This window comes from Apteryx mantelli, chromosome 3 (assembly GCF_036417845.1).
Source record: "Apteryx mantelli isolate bAptMan1 chromosome 3, bAptMan1.hap1, whole genome shotgun sequence".
Classification (NCBI taxonomy): domain Eukaryota; kingdom Metazoa; phylum Chordata; class Aves; order Apterygiformes; family Apterygidae; genus Apteryx; species Apteryx mantelli.
Genome location: NC_089980.1, coordinates 135,915,512 through 135,933,863, shown reverse-complemented (window position 1 = coordinate 135,933,863; position 18,352 = coordinate 135,915,512). Strand labels below are relative to the sequence as shown.

The 18,352-nt window shown below is 49.4% G+C and overlaps 1 protein-coding gene across 1 annotated transcript; it reads right to left on the bottom strand.

Annotated features, from left to right (window-relative positions):
• Positions 1–9,484: 9,484 nt before the first annotated feature.
• LOC136991698 (cytochrome P450 2K6-like) lies at positions 9,485–16,513 on the bottom strand. The gene is made up of 9 exons (XM_067294860.1): positions 16,328–16,513; positions 15,392–15,554; positions 14,524–14,673; positions 12,637–12,797; positions 11,796–11,969; positions 11,249–11,390; positions 10,895–11,079; positions 10,516–10,657; positions 9,485–9,705 (listed from the first exon to the last, which is right to left on the bottom strand). The coding sequence occupies exons 1-9, from the start codon at positions 16,511–16,513 to the stop codon at positions 9,518–9,520; spliced, it is 1,491 nt and encodes a 496-aa protein (XP_067150961.1). The 3' UTR covers positions 9,485–9,517.
• Positions 16,514–18,352: the final 1,839 nt, after the last annotated feature.

Genomic DNA, 18,352 nt, shown 5'->3' with positions numbered 1-18,352 from the left:
TGTACAGGATTGCATCCAGGCAGGTTTCAAATATCTCCAGAGAAGAAGACTCTGTCACCCTCACAGTGAAGAAGTTTTTCCTCATGTTCAGATGGAAGCGTCTGTGTTTCAGTTTGTGCCCTTTGCCTCGCGTCCTGTCACTGGGCACCACTGAAAAGAGTCTGGTCCCATCCTCTTAACACCCTCCCTTCAAATATTTGTATACATTGATAAGATCCCCCCTCAGTCTCCTCTTCTCCAGGCTAAACAGGCCCAGCTCTCTCAGTCTTTCCTCATAAGAGAGATGTTCCAGTCCCCTAATCATCTTCATAACCCTTCGCTGCACTTGCTCCAGTAGTGCCACATCCCTCTTGTACTGGGGAGCCCAGAACTGGACGCAGTACTCCAGATGTGGCCTCCCCAGGGCTGAGGAGAGGGGGAGAATCACCTCCCTCCACCTGCTGGCAACACTCTTCCTGATGCACCCCACGATACCATTGGCCTTCTTGGCCACAAGGGCACATGGCTGGTTGATGGTTAACTTGGTGTCCACCAGCACTCCCAGGTCCTTCTCCGCAGAGCTGCTTTCCAGCAGGTCAGCCCCCAACCTGTACTGGTGCATGGGGTTATTCCTCCCTAGGTGCAGGACCCTGCACTTGCCTTTGTTGAACTTCAGGAGGTTCCTCTCCGCCCACCTCCCCAGCCTGTCCACGTCTCTCTGAATGGCAGCACAGCCCTCTGAGGTATCGGCCACTCCTCCCAGTTTTGTATCATCAGCAAACTTGCTGAGGGTGCACTCTGTCCCTTCATCCAGGTCATTGATGAAGAAGTTGAACAAGACTGGACCCAGTACTGACCCCTGGGGGACACCGCTAGCTACAGGCCTCCAACTAGACTCTGTGCCGCTGATCACAACCCTCTGAGCTCTGCCATTCAGCCAGTTCTCCATCCACCTCACTGTCCACTCATCTAACCCACACTTCCTGAGCTTGTCTATGAGGATGTTATGGGAGACAGTGTGGAAAGCCTTGCTGAAGTCAAGGGAGACAACATCCACTGCTCTCCCCTCATCTGCCCAGCCTTCTCTGATGGAATGACTGGCTATCAGATTGGTTAGGCATGATTTCCCCTTGGTGAAGCCATGCTGACTACTCCTCATCACCTTCTTGTCCTCCACATGCTTGGAGATGGCCTCCAGGGTGAGCTGCTCCATCCCCTTTCCAGGGATGCAGGTGAGGCTGACTGGCCTGTATTTTCCCAGGTCCTCCTTCTTGCCCTTTTTGAAGCCTGGGGTGACACTGGCTTTCTTCCAGTCTTCAGGCACCTCTCCTGTTCTCCATGACCTTTCCAAGATGATGGAGAGTGACCTAGCAATAACGTCTGCCAGCTCCCTCAGCACTCGTGGGTGCATCCCATCAGGGCCCATGGATTTGTGGGTGTCAAGTTTGCTTAAATGATCTCTAACCTGATCCTCCTCCACCAAGGGAAAGTCTTCCTTTCTCCAGACTTTCTCTCTTGTCTCCAGGGTCTGCGGTTCCTGAGGGCTGGCCTGAGCAGTAAAGACTGAAGCAAAGAAGGCATTCAGTAACTCTGCCTTCTCTGCATCCTTCGTCACCAGGGCACCCACCCCATTCAGCAAAGGGCCCACATTTTCCCTAGTCTTCCTCTTGCTACTGATGTATTTGAAGAAGCCCTTCTTGCTGTCCTTGACATCTCTCGCCAGATTTAATTCCAAACAGGCCTTAGCGTTCCTCGTCACATCCCTGCATACTCTGAAAATGTTCCTATATTCCTCCCAAGTGGCCTGTCCCCCTTTTCACTTTCTGTAGACTTCCTCCTTCTGGTTGAGCTTTGCCAGGAGCTCCTTGCTCATCCATGCAGGTCTCCTGCCTCCTTTGCTTGACTTCCTACTCATAGGGATGCACCGCTCTTGAGCCTGGAGGAAGTGATGTTTGAATATTAACCAGCTCTCTTGAACGCCCCTTCCTTCTAGGGCCCTCACCCATGGGATTCTTCCAAGTAGGTCCCTGAAGAGGCCAAAGTTTGCTCTCCTCAAGTCCAGGGTTGCGATCCTACTTAGTGCCCTGCCTCCTCCTCGCAGGATCCTCAACTCCACCATCTCATGGTCACTGCAGCCAAGGCTGCCCCCGACCTTCACATCTTCCACCAGTCCTTCTTTGTTTGTTAGTACGAGGTCCAGCAGCACACCTCTCCTTGTTGGCTCCTCCACCACCTGTGTCAAGAAGTTGTCACCAATGCTCTGCAGGAACCTCCAGGACTGTTTGTGCCTAGCTGTGTTGTCTTTCCATCGGATATTGGGGTGGTTGAAGTCCCCCATGAGAACCAGGGCCTGGGATCGTGAGGCTACTTCCAGCTGTCTGTAGAAGGCCTCATCAACTTCCTCTTCCTCATCAGGTGGCCTGTAGTAAACACCCACAACAGTGTCACCCGTGCTAGCCTGCCCTTTAATCCTTACCCATAGGCTCTCGACTCGCTCTTCATCCACCCCTAGGCACAGCTCAATACATTCCAGTTGCTCTCTCACCTAAAGAGCAACTCCACCACCTCGCTTTCCTGGCCTGTCTTTACTAAAAAGCACATAGCCAGCCATGACAGCACTCCAGTCATGCGAGCTATCCCACCATGTCTCTGTAATGGCAATGAGATCAGGGCCCTGCGACCGCACACACATCTCTAGTTCTTCCTGTTTGTTCCCCATGCTGCGTGCATTGGTGTACAGGCATTTCAGAGAGGTGATCGAGCATGCAGGTTTCCCAGGAGGGGTGCAAGAGGATCCTCCATAGCCACATCCCATGCGCACTTCCCTGGCTGCATTCACCTGCTGGAGGCATCCCGACTTGAGCTGTCTTTCGCCAGCTACCCTGGCACTATAACTCTCACCTTCCCCCATCTTTCCTAGTTTAAAGCCCTCCTCACCAGGTTGGCCAACCTGTTGGCAAAGACACGTGTGCCCCGCCTCGTGAGGTGGATCCCATCTCTTGCCATCAGTTGTCGATCTTCAAACAGTGTCCCATGGTCGTAGAAACCAAAACCCTGTTGCCAACACCAGCGGCGCAGCCAGTCGTTAACTTGGGAAGTCCCTCTCCTCCTCCTCTCATCCATCCCCCTCACTGGCAGGATTCAGGAGAAGATGACCTGGGCTCCCACACCCTTGACCACCATCCTCAGAGCTCTGAAATCCTGCTTGATGGTCTCCAGCTTGCCCTTGGTGTCATTGGCACCCACATGGAAGAGCAGCAGTGGGTAATAGTCCAAAGCGTGGACAAGCCTTGGCAGTCTTTGCATGACGTCTTGTACGCGAGCCCCTGGCAGGCCACAAACCTCTCTAGACATGAGGTCAGGTCGGCAGATAGGTGCCTCCGTCCCCTGCAGCAGGGAGTCCCCCACAACAATCACCCACCGCTTCTTCCAGGCGTTACGGCAAGGCACAGGGTCTGTTGTCCCAGGTACTTCCCTTGCAGCCATGCCCATCTCCTCCTCATCCTGGAGGGCACTAAGCCTGTTCTTCAGCTGCAAGTCTTCAGGAGGAGTAGGAGCCTTTCTCCTCCCACGAGCAGTGACCACTTTCCAGCCTTCTTCTGCGGTGTTATGACGTACCGTCTCACACGGCACAGAGCCCTCTGGCAACTCCACTGCTGCGGGGGGCTGGGACTCCCGAAGCTGCACAGTCTCCGAGAATACCCTGTCTATCTCTTGCTCCGCTTCTCGGATGCTGCGCAGCCTGCTGACCTCCTCCCGTAACTCCCTTAGCTGACGACACAGCTCGCCAACAGCAGCACACCTCCTGCAGGAGAGCTGGCTGCCAGCCCAGGCCTCCCGGAGAGGCCCCAAGCACTCCCTGCAGCCTGAGACCTGTAGGGCTGCATCTGCTCTCAGGGGGTCGGTCTGGGTCCCAACCTCTGACACAGCCGACGCAGCAACTCCAACAGCCACTGGGGAATGTGCTCTGCGGCGTGTCATGACCATGCTTGAAGGGCACACCGGAGGGATCAGAAACGAAGATGCCTTCGTGCACCCTGCTGCGCAAACTGCTGTGTCTGTTCGCTGCCTCTGTTAGCTGTGCTAAGGAAGAGTGTTGCCAGCAGGTTGAGGGAGGTGATCCTCCCCCTCTCCTCAGCCTTGGGGAGGCCCCATCTGGAGTACTGGGTCCCTTCCAGCCTCAACCATTCTGTGATTCTGTGCAAATTGATTTCAACTCCCTAGTGTGGCAAAGAGTGGAAAATGAGGAGCTATTGTGGGTGCTTATGCTTAAAGGGAATATCCTCTTTTTCAATCTGTGCCCATTACCTCTCGTGCTGTCACTGGGCACCCCTGCGAAGAGTCTAGCTCCGATGTCTTTACACAATCCCATCAGGTATTTATGCACACTGATAGGATCCCCCATTGTTAACGGTGCTAAGCGACACTTGGAATACGCAGAGGTAGAAGACACCACTCTGGAATAAGGTTATTAGATGTTTATTACCTTGAAATCCCTGAACCTCAAGGGGAACCCCAGGAACCTTGCGGGGAAGCAACCGGGCTGTTCCAGGCACTGCAGAGCATGGGCCCATGGCGAGGTTTGGTCGGGCGTGGGTTTAAGGCGAATTGATAGGCTCCAGTACGGGGTACTGCACATGCGCTACAGATAACAAGGGAAGCAATAATTCTTTAGGAGTACACAAGTCCAGACTGACGCCTATGTGGTGCAAGTCTAACAGTCACAACCTGCTGTTCTCATGGGTTCTGCATGCCAAGTGTTTCGGCAGCTGGAATATTTAATTGGTCAGCATGCTCCTGTCTCCTTGCCAATCTTCCGCTGTTTGCCCACCACACCCATGAACCTCCTCTTCTCCAGGCTAAGTTTGGCTCCAAGTCTGGCAAGTTTTCAATCCACCTCAGAGCCACCCCATACTTCACGAATTTGTCAATGAGGATGCTGTGGGAGACAGTGTCAAAAGTCTTGCTAAAGTCAACAACAATATCCACTGCTCTTCCCTCATCCACCAAGCCAGTCATCTCATTGTAGGAGGCTGTCAGGTTGATCAGGCATGATTTCCCCTGCATAAATCCATGCTGACTGCTCCCAGTCACCTTCTTGTCCTGCCTATGTTTGGAAATGGTTTCCAGGACTCTCTGCTCCATCACCTTCCAGGGATTGATGTGAGAAAATGTTCAGGACTGAAAATCTCTGGGTTCTCCCACTAAGATTTGTGCTGCAAGACAGAAGCTAAAGAGGGGATGATGTAAAGCCCAGACAGTAAGACTGTTCTGAATGCTGCCACGTGATCTAAATGTCTCCCTGGAATTGCCCATCACTTTCCACTGATGCTAGAGGGAGCAGCCTAGCACTGCTCAGCTTACTAGCACAGGTGAAGTGTTCAGGCCCTGAGGGAGAGCAGGTGCTGTGGGAGTGAAGCCACTGAAGGAAATTCTGAGACCTCAGGAAGTGGAAAAACAACAAGAACTCCTGCTCTAGCCAGACATGCAGCACTGCTAATGGGGAGGCTCTGAAGGTGTGAGAAATGCAGGTGACACAGGGGTTGTGACACTGAATAAGTCCAGGTGCACTGATGTACATTTTTTTTAATCTGTGATTTTTTTTAGTGTTTCAGGATGACAAACTCTCTCTAAACTCTTTCTCATTCAACTGTCAGTGGCTATTTTTTCCTGTAAGGTGAAGGGAGGCTGTGCTTGTAGAAGGAGGAGAACAGTGCAGTGCGGGCTTACAATGCAGTCATGATGTGAGATGTGCTGGATGCCAGGCTGGCTCAACAGAGCATGTTCCTGGGGAAAGAATAGGACCAGTCTGGATGAGACTACTGACTCTGCTGTTGGGGCACCATAGGGTACAGCACTGTCCTCTGCTAGGGCTACATGAACCATACATCCCGAGGCTGTTGCTCAGGGCTGTTCAGGTCTTCAGGACAATCAGCAGCTGTCAGAAGCAGGGATGTCCTTATTCAAGTCTCTGTCCCTGACAGCTGTTGACACCCCAGCAGCTGTTGACAGTTAATCCTAAAAGTGTGTCATGTGTGGGGAATGGAGGAAGTTCTTCCTCCCCTGCAAACCCCCTTTTCCTGGGGAGAAGGCAATCTCAGAGGCTTACGCTTTGAAAGAGAGAGACCTCACCACGCTAGATCTAGGTCAGAGGTGTTCATAGCCACCTTTTCCCTCAGATCCCGTTGCCATGCTCCCTTTTGAAGACACTCTGTCCTTTGCCTTCCGAGCAGCTCTAGATTTCCCCTCAAAAGACATTGCACACATTGGATCAAGCAGGTAGTGGATGTTGCATCTCCCCTTTGGTGCTGAGTCTCCTGGGCCTGACCGCAGCAGCCTGAGTTTTGGGCATCCCTGTGATCTCCAGCAGCAAGGCTGGGACCATGCTGCAAAATGCCATTTGCTTCAAGATACAGCTCCCTCCTGCCTGTTCTGGGGCTAGTTAAAGTATCAGCTACAAGAGTACCCTGTTTGGATTGTGTGCCTGGAAGAGGAAAATTGCTGACTGAGGATGGCTCATCAAAATTTCCAGATACTGCAGCTCTGATTAAAAGGGAACTGGCCAAGGTAAGTTCAGAAATAGAAAAATAAGGGTCAGGGATAATTGCTGCACTTATCAGCGAGGTGGAATCACTGAGAGTGCTTCCTTAATGGAGAAGAGACCTCAGCAGCTAAGTTTGAAATGCTAATTTTCATGTTTATTCCACTGAATTTACTTTTATTTAAATCAAAGTTAAGGTTTCAGGGCCATTCTTTGTGAAGCACATTTTCAGCCACTATTGCTTATTTGAATCCTTGCTTTCCCGTTCTGCCAGGTCTGGCTCCCATCCAGTGACAAGCAAAAGAGGGTGTCAAGCAAATATTATGAGCTTCTGATAGTGAGTCCAGTAAGATAAAGCACATGGGTGTTGTAACTGTACCCAAAGAAGCTACATAAGCTAAGGGAATTCAGAGTGAATGAGAATCTGGAAAGGAAATGATGTCCTGCAAAAGGAAAAAAACGTGTGCTGCGCCTAAGATATTCATTAGCGACTGATGCAATATTTTGCACCCAAGATATTTGTTAGTGACTGGGTGGAACAAAGAACTTCACCTTGCTTTTGTTTTTCTTTTCTAGGTGATATCATTACAGATGTCTTGTGACCTATCTGTTGCATAGGAAGACTTCATCTGGGAGGACAAGAAGTCTAGCATACGCTGCAAATGTTTTAAGTCCAATCTCTTCACATTATGCAATCACACAGTAGGGCCTGCACTTATGTGTCTTCAGTAGAGGCACTTGCCTTTGCCTTCTGACCATAGCAGTTTCAGGAAGAGAGAAAGAGAGAAAAGCCTGTAGGATTCCCTGTGAATGGGGAGTCAAGGCTGAAGAGAAAATTGAGAAGAGATGGCCTTGGCTGGCTGAGGAAAGAGGGCTGAGGTACGGTTTGTCTTTGTATGTCTTCATGCCTGACAGAGTGAGGAGCAGAGAAGGAGGTGTGAAAAGAAGACATGGAGAAGAAAGCATCCAGGGTTTTCACTGAGCCTGACTGGTGCAGACGAGCTGTGGCCTTCAGGACAGTATTTGGAAGAGTCTTCTAGCAGGAGATTAGTGGGGGGAATCATACTTGGTTGTGAGGCGAGAATGTGTTGCCTGTGCAAGCTGAAGTGCTCAGGCTGATCTCCTTGTCCTTAACTCCTTAGAGTCATGATCCCTGCAAAGATATGACCAAAGGCAGAGGAGAAGAGTCAGTGCTCCAAGGGATGGGGATCTGGAGGCCTCCAGGGAAAGGAGCAGGACAGGCCCCTGGGCAGGAACCTTGGAAGAGGAGTTAGAGAGAGCCTGCTCTTGTACCAGATAGTCTGTGCTGTTGTCAGGGTCTCTGGAGCAAAGGCCAGGCCATTTTGCCCACCTGGAAGGTGTCCTAGAGAACAGTCCCTGGCTTGTGTCCAGCTGTGTGCCAGCTGGCCTGTTTCTACCCCACCTCCCCAAAGGAGGCAAAAGGGCACAGTGCATGCCATGCCTTCCACACCTATTTGCAATTTAATTATTAACAATGCTGATGCTGATGCTGACTCTTGAAATGAAGTGAAAGGGTGATTCTGGGGTGTTTCCTGAGAGATGGGTGCCGGGTTACATCCATGCGGTGTTTCAAAAGAAGCACTGCCTCCACCCACTTGTGCAAGACTCTGTCGTTTTGGAAGGAAGCTGGGGGAGCTGGAGGTGTCTCCTGCAATGCAGTGGGAGTAGGAGTCCAACCCTCTGCTCCCTTCTGCTTGCCTGCTCAGTCCTGCTGAGTTCCTCCAGGGCCTGCAGTTAGTGAGTGAGCTGAGCGGGGTGACGTTATCACAAGCACTGGTGACCGGCTGTGAGTGCTTCCTCCCTGCTTGGGAACTTTTGCCCCCGTCTTATTCTGAGATGAGGAGAGAATGGGAGCTTGTTCGCAATCCTGCTTCAGGCCAAAGTTTGTGATTTCTCTAGCATCAGATGGCAAATACACTACTTAGGTCTCAGGATACTCTGTTTCACCTGATTTCCATCCTGAAACCCGATCCTTCGGATCCCTGCCAAGTTGTGTTTTTCCCATGGGAGTGGTCTGTATTACAGAAGATGTTACCAACCCCCCCCATGTCTTGGCTGTCTCCATGGGAATGTCCCCCCAGGCTCATGCTATAGACAGAGACAAATCCAGACTGCCCACCTGGCTGCACAGCTGTGGTCGTGGCAAGACTGAAGTGTCACTCAAGCCTGGAAGCTGCATGGGGAGCTGCTGCTGCTAAGAAATTTGCACAAAGAAGGAGGATGGCAGGGGTGCATGGTAGCGTGAGCTGCTTCCCGTAGGGTAAATGCTTGATTTGGCTGGCAGCAGAAGAGCAATGTGGAAGTCTACCTGTAGCAGACTGAAGGTAGGTGAGATGAAGTCCACCCTCTGTGTCTCTGGCCTTGCAGCACTGGCATCGAGAGGACAGGAGACATGATTTCTCTTTGCTGAGTGGCTAGTGGTTCTGCTAGAGTCTTCTCTCATTAAGTGATACCTTCAGTGCTTTGTAACGGAGGAGAAATCTGTGCCCGTACTGCAACAGGCACCTTTTAGTTTAGTTGTCCCACGTGTTAGAGAGCTGGTGAGTAGTTCTGCAGGTGTTCTTAGCATAAAACACTGCAGAAGGGGAGTATGAGCAAGGAGATGGTGGGCGCCCCCAAGGTGTCACAGAAGAACTAGTTCGCCCATTTCCCACCGGAAGCACAGCACTGGTGGTCTGTTCCAGACAAGGGTGCCTCCACAGAAGCCATTTTAAGGTGTGCAAGAGGACCTTTGCAGCTTTGAAGACAACACTGGCAACAATTTGGTTCCTCAGTGGAGAAGGATTTTTTATTTTTTCAAGATTTAATCATTCTCATCAATAGGTACATTATTCTGAAGTCAACCAAATCAAAGTGTGGTTGTGCTAGAAATCCCCTGTTGGATTCTGGAGTACCAAACTACCCGTGTGCAATTAGAGAAAGACTACGCTATTTCATCTGGGTGTCTTGGGAGAAGGAGGATACCTGAGAAAAGCTCTAGGAACGTGGCACTGCACAGACCTCATGAGTCACTGGGGGGGTTGTAATCCCAATGGCAGGAGTGAGGTCCAGGTCTGAAGAAGAAACTCCAGCGGGAGGGCGGAAGGTGAAGCGCTGCAGGAGGCTTGTGAAGAAGAGGAAGAGCTCCATTTTGGCAAGAGTCTCCCCAGCGCAGGTCCTCCGCCCTGGAATGAAATGCAGAACGGCCGTAAGAGTGTCAGTAGCTGCTGCTTCTTGGGCTGTTGTCAGGGGCTTTGAACTCTGACTGGGCAAATTCAAAATTCAGGCCCTTTGGTAACGCTGGACTTGTGAAGTCAGCAGATGTGCGTGGAAAAGCAGAGAGGAGAGCTCAGGGAAGTGTCTGAGGGGCATCCTGTATCCATTTGGCAGGGAAACCCTCCCTCCCCCATGCTGATTTTGCCTTTACGGGTTACTTCTTGTATTTTCTTTACTGACCCTTGTTGAAAACAGCTATCCCCACACCGCATCAAAATATCCTGAATCGGAGTGGCGTGATGCATTGGGCTGGACAGGTATTGAAGTGACAAGGCCTGGCCTGACCATTCATGTCAAGGCCTTCCTTGTCATGAATGGGTTACAACGACCTTGTCTGACAGCGGGTGCAAAGAGGGCTGATGTCTTTCTTGGCTGCTGTGCTCTTCATTCGGTCCCCCAGGAAGGCAGGGAAACCACAGTTCATAGTTGGGATGATTAGATCCTTCTGCTGGGCAGATTGTTGGCTCTGTGCTGCTCCTGAGGAGTTTTGGCAAGGAGCATATGTTGATGAGAGAGGTGCTACAGACTGAGCGCTCAAGTAAGGGCATTTGCCGTGTTCCCGGGATAGTCACGGGCAATGTGATGGGGTCTGGGGGAAGGCCATAAGACAAGAGAGCTCAGGACAAGGGCAGTCAGTCCTGGGCACCAATTCGCTTGGAAAAGAGTGAGTCTGAGATGCCCAGTTCCCCTCAGAGCCTGACAAATAGAAGAGAAGATACCTGCTGAAAAAGGCATGAAAGCATCTTTCTTTACAAACTTCCCCTCAGAGTTGAGGAAATGCTCGGGATGGAACACGTCGGGTTTCTCCCACTGGGATTTGTCTCGCAGGACGGAGGTCAGCAAGGGGATGACATAGGTTCCCTGGAAGCCAAGGCAGAGCAGAGCAGTTATTCCATTGCTGATGGCCTTGCTGTGATTATCACAGCAGTGATGAATGCTGGAGCTCCAGAAACCCACTTTGTTTAACAGGGGAGCTACTGCCAAGGTAGCTGCGAGAATGCCAGAGTGAGCGAGCATCTCTTGACGCAAGCGGGACCTAAAAGGGGACGTGTTGCAGGGGGAACAAATGGAAGAGAAGGAGCGCTCAGAGCTTCTCACCTTGGGAATGAAGTAGCCTTTGAGACTGACATCTGCAGTAGTTGCATGAGGCAAGTTCAACGGCAGGATATTGGCAAACCTTTGGATTTCATGGATGACAGCATCCGTATATGGCATTTGTGTTCGATGTTCGATTCGTGGTGGGGTTGATCCTATCACTCGCTCTATCTCTTCTTGGACTTTTTCTGTGAAAGGAATATGGATCATACACAGATTGCTCATTCAAAGTCTCTTTCTCCTGCTAGGAATAATGGGAAGCGGAGAATTCATTTTTTCTTTGGCCCTGTCCAGTGTGGAGTCTCATGCACAGCGACCCGGTGAGAAGGAGGCTGCTGGCTGCCTCGTTCCACTTACTCTGAATTTCAGGATATTTCATCATGAGCAGAAGGCCCCAGCGCAAAGTGGAGGATGTGGTCTCCATGCCAGCTACAAACAGATTTCTCACAACCTCAATTAAGTTGTCATTATGGAAGTACCCGTTGGCGTTACCTTTCTCCTGGAAAAGATGAATTATTAACAATACTACCTGATTAAAGCTTCCAGAAAGCCCTTTTAAGCTGGAGAACCAGTGATTATTTTCATATGCAGACCTCATGGAAGTGTTAAGTTCCAGAGCATGGAAAGAAATGTGAAACTATAAGCCAAGACAGCATGTCTGACTTTGCTTGGTGAAAGAAGGATTTGTATTTTTCTTATGACCCAAGGGCAACAACAGAAAGCTGTCTCTCTGTGATCAGCTGATCTCCTAACTGACATGACTGCACAGTTTTTCAGCCCAGCCACAGTTCTGGTAGGACTTTTCCTCAAGCTAGACCTCTGCTGAAAAACAGTTCTTTAGCTATTCAGTCAAGTGTGAAAAGGAAACCAAGGAGATTTGAAGAAGCTGCTGGGATGCAATTACCTCTTGTTGTCGGACAAGAAAAGTGTCAATGAAGCTCCTCTGGTCATTTCTGTCGAGGGTTTTGAGATGTTCTATAAAAGTGACCTTGATAAAAGCACAAACTTCATCTCTGTTGTTCACAAAGGTTTTGTGGTTCTTCAGGAAGAATCCAAGGGCTGGGAATGTGTTGTACAGCTGCAAGATGCAGAGATGGAGAGGAAGCAAAGGTAACTGCTAAGAAGAGGTAGCATAGCTCAGCAGTGCATATTGAGAAAAGTCCTTACTGAAAATAGTGTGCATCCTTATGGTCATGAGGCAAAACATCCCTTTGTCCTCCCTCCTCCCCGGACAGCCATGCAAAATGGTTAAAATTGATTCCTTCTTACACCATGTCTTAATCCCCCTTGTCAAAAGTGGCCTAGAAATCACTTTTTCTGCAGATGCCCTTGACTATAAGCACAATTTCCTACTTCGACACTCCTAGAGAATTCAACCCTCTCTCTCCACACCAGCTGGACTTGTATATCTCCAGTTTGAGAGACGGTTCCTGTTGTCCTCACGCTGTTTCTTGACCGTGTCGTTAGTGTGGGAGATGGGGAACAACGACAAGATTCTGTCTCCTGGAAGCACACTCCTAGCATTGTATTACATGGTCTTGAATTCTGCTTTGTGAAATGAGGAGCTAGTAATCTCTCAGGCCATGCTGGCAGGATAAATTCATAAGCAGTGTGAGAGAAACTTTTGGGGAAGCATCTGTCACGTGCAGGTAGATGTGTTGTGATGGTGAGGAGTGAGGGGGTGTGCAGTTACCCTCTGTGTAATGCCTGCTTTTGAAGAGGACTATGCAAATGATTCGAATTACCGAAACTGATGGACTTCCAAAGAGCCTGACATTTTCATTCACCAAAGACAGGAGCCTTTTGAATGTGGGATCTTCGTAGTCATACCTCTTTCCAAGCAATATGGACACAATGACATTAGCGACAGCTGCATTCAGCATCAGGGTCATCTCAAGGGGTTTTCCTAGTGTGGGAGAAGGTTGTGCAAACACCATGGTTAATGCTTACTCTAATAAATCAAAGTATTACAGTAGCTAGTGTGTTGTAGCTAGCCTGTCAGACAGGTGTGCTCCATGCTCCACCTGACCAAATGAGGAACATGCCTGGAGCGTGCTGTGTTTCCTCTGGGGTATGTGAGCCTGGCTTTTCTTTGTGTGGAAACCAGGGTAGAGAGAAAAGATTGGAAGAGACCTGTGTGCACCCACTTCTGGCACTGATACGCAGTCAGGAAGCTGCTGAGCAGAAGGTCCAGGTTTGTCAGGAGGAACAACAGGCTCCCCCCAACTAACATTTCACATGTCCCCGGGGGTCATCAGGGCAGAGCAAAGAGTGAAGACTCCCCTTTCAGGGGAGCTTCTCTGCTTGGACATACATGTTCACTCCTGGTCACTCTTCCTTTCCTGTTGCTTTTACAGATGTCAGGCCCCTCTGGTGCATCCCATTTTCAGCTAGCCATAGCTCCTGTTTGCAGGGGGTCAAGGGGAATACTTGGAGCCTAGAAGCCTCGGCTGGCATGATGAAGTGGAAATATGATTCTATGCTAAGGCTGTTAGGGCAAAACTTGGTCAAATAAGGAGCTGCTTGACTTCCTATTTGATTTGGTGCATCTTCTGTCCTCCTCGCAGTGTATCCACCCAAAAGTTGAGCATCAGCTCTAAGCCACCTCCTCTGGTATTCCTCCATCCTCACCAGAGAGAGATACAGAGAGAGAGGCCTCCAGACGAGGGTTCATCCAGTTTGCATCAGAGTTTTCTCCAATAGGAAGGGTTGAATCTAATTCTGCAGGTGCTGAACTCCACAGCTAGTAGAGAACATGCTAATGAGACTTCTTTGCTTGCTGCTGAACTTAAGACCTGAGAAGCCTCTGCATAACATCCCAAACCGGGTAGGTAAAATAAGCTGCACGAATTAGCCTTTTTTAATACCTCTTCCTTCACTGAGGAGGACTCTAACCTAGACCAAGTGCTTAGACAAGACGTGTAATAACTAGATGGCCACAAGAGGGTGAGGTGAATCCACCTTTAGGTACTGATTTCACTGCTGCTTTGCAGAGAAAGAAATCTGCAAGAACACAGCAATGCGTGGCCACAAGAGATTAAGCATGGAGAGTGCTTCAGATCACAGAGAAGTCTCTGGCTGCACAAAGCTGGCTACTGCCAACCTGGTACACCCACCTGCTGAAATTCCTGCTGTTGGTATACTAGCCTAGTGAGAAATAGTCCTGGCTGACGCTGGTGAAATGTGTAACCGGATCTTCTGTCTCCTGCTGGAAAGGATTTCCCAGCCATGCACATTTAAGCACAGTCAAAGTTTTGGTAGGTATGCAAGTCCTTGCATTTGCCTGCTGCCTCCACTGCCATGCCTCTAAATTTGTCAAAGACTGTCATTTATGGTGGCATTGCACATGGAGGGAAATGTTCCTTTCCCCAAATGTGCTGTTTGGTGTTTGACTCCCTGTTCGGCTTCCGTTACCTCATTGAATGCTTTTCATTTGCACATCAGGCAAATTGCCAGGTAGACAGTCAGAGAGACAGGTAGACAGATAGACCATGTAAACTCATGATGTCACTGATGCTGGAAAACAGTATATCTTTGAGGGAGCTATGAGCCACTTCCTCCTCATCCTTGGTATTCCTGTGGGAGATTTGAGGAAAATCAGAGAAGTTTTATGAAAGTAAAAGTCTGCTCACCTTTATGCATCTCAATGGTGTTTGCCAGGCACCCATACTCCTCCACGATGAAATCCTCTATGGCCTTCTTGCCCATTCCAAAGTCTCGTAAGGTTGTGAGAGTAAATCTTCGCATCACTTTCCAGTTTTCTCCACGAGAAAATATAATTCCTGAAATGGAAGATGAAAGCACAGAATTAGAGATTTCAGAAACAGGGCAAAGATCCCTTAGCCACTCTGAATCCTGGTAAAGGTGAGCACTGCTAGGAAACACTTCAGACTCTCAAGGTACATTATGTCCTCACGTAGAGTGAAACTAGACAGGAAAGAAATGCTGGGTGCAAGCTATGAGAGGAGCAGCCACTGCTCAGAGTTCACATGATTGCTGGTGCCTTCCGAGAGACTAGGGATTTTGTTCAGCCCAGATTAGAGCAGAGAGCTGAATTTGTGTCTCCTCTGTGTGAGGTGAGTGTGCTCGTCATCTTAGATGTTTTCTTTGGGAATAGATGCGTCGCCCCTTGGGAGTGCCCATGTTCTTCCATAGACTGTAGGAACTAAAGGACAAGCTGTGATGTGGGCATCTGTGTGGAAAATTTCCCCACTTGGTCAAGGAAGTCCCACCCTTGTGCATCCTAGCAAACCTGCAGAGAATTCTCAGGGGCATCTGCAGAGAAGTTTCGGTCAAGCAGGTGCTGCAATTTACTTTCCTTGCACCTATCCCTATCATTCTCTCTTAATCTTGCTGAGAGTCTTGGACAAGAAACCTTGTTCAAGTGCCTCCTGAGGAAAGAAAGCTTGTAAGCATGGGCTGACTTTTAACAACGCGTTGGTTACTCACAGTTGGTCACCAGATACAAAAGGGTCCATCCTTGTTCACCAGCCAACTCACCGTGTCCTTTTGTTGCTTCTTCAATGAGTGGGATTTCAGGTCTCCCTGCAAATGCGTCTGCCTGATTCACCAGAGCTTCCTTCACTGTTTCATATCCTGACAGCACGACCGTTTTATTTTGTCCCATCTGAATGCTGAAGACTGGGCCATACGTTTTGGACAGCTAGCGGGATGAAGGGAGACAATGGTGTCAGATGATGACCGGAAAGCCCAAAATAATTACGGAAGTACGCACAGAAATGCTGGAACTGTTATGAAGAGAATGCCTCATAATGGGGTCTGCAATCCTCTGCTAGGATCCCTTTGGAAGAGAAGAGCCTAAAGGCTGGCTCTGCCCCTCTGAGTGCGCGTGTAAGTGAGGATGGCATGGCAGAGTAGGACCATGCCTGGGGAGCGCCCAGCAATGGAAGGACAAAGTACAGACTAGGGCCTGGACTCTGCCATGGCAGGAGAAGGCCTAAGGGTATGAAACGATTTGGCAATTTTGGTTTTGGGAGGTAGCAGAGCTGAGAAGCCCTTGCAGAGAAGCATGTTAGGGCCCTGACTTGGTAACTCAGGTATTTCAGAGCTCTTTAGGCAATGTAGGACAGCAGATGTGCTTAGCTATGCATGGCTTAAAAGAGATAAACACAAAGAGAATTTTTCAGCAATTGTTGTGAGAACTGTTCAGCTCATGGTCAAACACTTGACACCATGAGTAGTTGCACTTCACTGAGTCCAGAGCTGCTGCTTTTAGGGGGACGATGCCAGGGCTCACATCACCCACACCAACACCCTATCACGAACTTCCAGTGATGGGAGGAGCATTTAGAAGAACGAGTGAATCTTGCATTTGAAGCTCTCTGCTCAGAGAACTTTTTGTAGCCCTGATTGTGGCTCAGAAGCTTCCTTAGCCGGGCAGGGAGATGTAAGAAAAAGAACAACAGGAGAGGCTACCTCTAGCATTGTCCGATAAGGCCTCTTCAGATCCAGGATGTGCAGATTTCCGATGATGGGTAGAGGCCTGGGTCCGGGGGGAAAGCCCCTTCTTGCGTGGTTCTTCCAGAAACCGTCTCTTTTCAGAACCAGCAGGAGAATGAGGATAAGCACTAAGCCTGCAGGAGCGAGGCTGGCCCAATCCATTGTCGTTCAGCAGGGGCTTAGCTGCAGCAAGCCAAAATGTAAGCCAAAGTGCAATCTGCTGTCAGAAGTTAAGAGTCTGAAGCACTGATGACACTCATATACTAATAGAGATAGAGCTTCAGTGCTAACAGATGGCAGGAGTTCTCTTCTGGGTTCTCCTCACTGGGTAATGGCCTCACTAGGCACTCTCTGCACCAGGCGTGCTCTTTTGCTTTTCTTTGCTCTCTGCTGGTCAATGTTTAATGGGAGGCATGTGGCTTTCTAAACTAGTCTTGTGCGTTGGTGGATAAGTCTGGGGGCATCAGTCCAATTCAGAAACAGCAAACCAAGCAGCACCTTGAACTTGGAGGGTGAAAGTTCATATCTAAAGCAGTAGTTGACACCAGAGAGACATTGAAACCTTGAGAAACAGGTCTGCAAAGGGTACCCAGGGGTTATCCCTAGCAGTTAAGGGCTCTGCTCTTAGACATTGCTGTCTCAACGTCTTCTTTAAAACTATCCACACTTTCCTCTGGGGAAAGGGCTCCCTATTTTTTACCATCAGAAAATTGTGTTTGTATACACTATGCATTGCATTGCGCTGTATCCTGCAAATTAAGTTCTTGTCATCCCCCCACTTTTCCATCTTTCTCTGTAAAGCTGCTTGCAGCTTTGAAGCTTCTTTTCCCCTGAAGAGAAGCTCTGGGGAGCTGGGGCGATTGTAAAAATTCCTCTGGAGTAACCTGGAGGCACTGTGGGTGTTGGTGTGTGTCACGCTATGAAGGTTCGCTAGTAACAACTGAGACAGTAATGTAATAAACATATGTTTATTTCCTCACGCAAGCTCTTGGATTAGTAACACCCATTAAAATAATGCGATTACTAATTTAGAAAGGATAACCCCAAACTGATGGCTACTGCGCTATTAATTGGGAATGCTGCTTATCCCAACTTGAAAGCTAGCTTGTTCACTCTCTTAGTGAGAGGACTCTCAACCTCGAGGAGTTACCTTAAGCCAGAGTCCCAGGAAAAGGGGAGGGAGGGGAATACTCACGGTCCAGCCGGAGAGGATGATCAGGTCACGTTCCCGTCCCCTGCTCAAAGTCTCTTAGCTTCCAAGTCTTTACATACGGCTGGGGCTCTGGGCAAACACTGCTTTTGCTGGCCTTTGTGAGTTTCACAACCAGAGGGCTGTTTGTTCTTCTGCTTGGAAGTCCCTGCTAGCGAGGCAAGGCTGCAACACTTCCCTATCGCTTCCTCCCTCCCTGGGGTCTGTGCAGTTGCAATGCCACAGCCGTATCAGGTAGCAGACTTTAATCCTGTTAACTCTTCTGTTCCACAGCCTTGCGCAAATCAGTTGGCAAAATTCTTCAATCCTGTTAACTCTTCACTCACTCGTCAGCGTGGAAGGTGCATTGACTAGAAGCGCTCGGGAAAGGCCGAGCTTAACAGCAAGCTCCTCTGAGCTAGCCAGATAATTTAGTGAGGCACACAGATCTTTGAACTAGTCAGCGTTCAAAACAGATTGAAAGGTAGGGTGAGACTAATTTGACCAAGTGGTGAGGTCTGCATTGACCTAATAGCCACGGCTTCCTTTATAGAGAATAGAGGGCAAAAAGCACGTTGAAGGCACCGTTCTTCTCTCCCCAAATCAGAAACCAAAACAGGCCACACAACCTATTTCTCAAATGTTCCTAATTTTCTCACCCAACTTAAGGCAACCAAAGCTCAGGGGAACCCAGATCTCGGAAGATGGCATCTCTCTTGTGGAAGTCTAAAGTTAGGAGTGGTGAACCCCCCTACTGAAGAGGTGGTATGTGCATTAAGGTCAAAATGTTTCCTTTTAAAAAGTGAGTGTTG

What these genes read in the sequence shown, in the direction of transcription:
- LOC136991698 (XM_067294860.1), bottom strand. Translation starts at nt 16,513, where the DNA reads ATGGATTGGGCCAGCCTCGCTCCTGCAGGCTTAGTGCTTATCCTCATT. An exon ending in AAGGCTACTTCATTCCCAAG is followed by an intron (nt 10,658 to 10,894) that starts GTGAGAAGCTCT and finishes CTTGGCTTCCAG; the next exon opens with GGAACCTATGTCATCCCCTT. An exon ending in TTTCATGCCTTTTTCAGCAG is followed by an intron (nt 9,706 to 10,515) that starts GTATCTTCTCTT and finishes ATTTCATTCCAG; the next exon opens with GGCGGAGGACCTGCGCTGGG.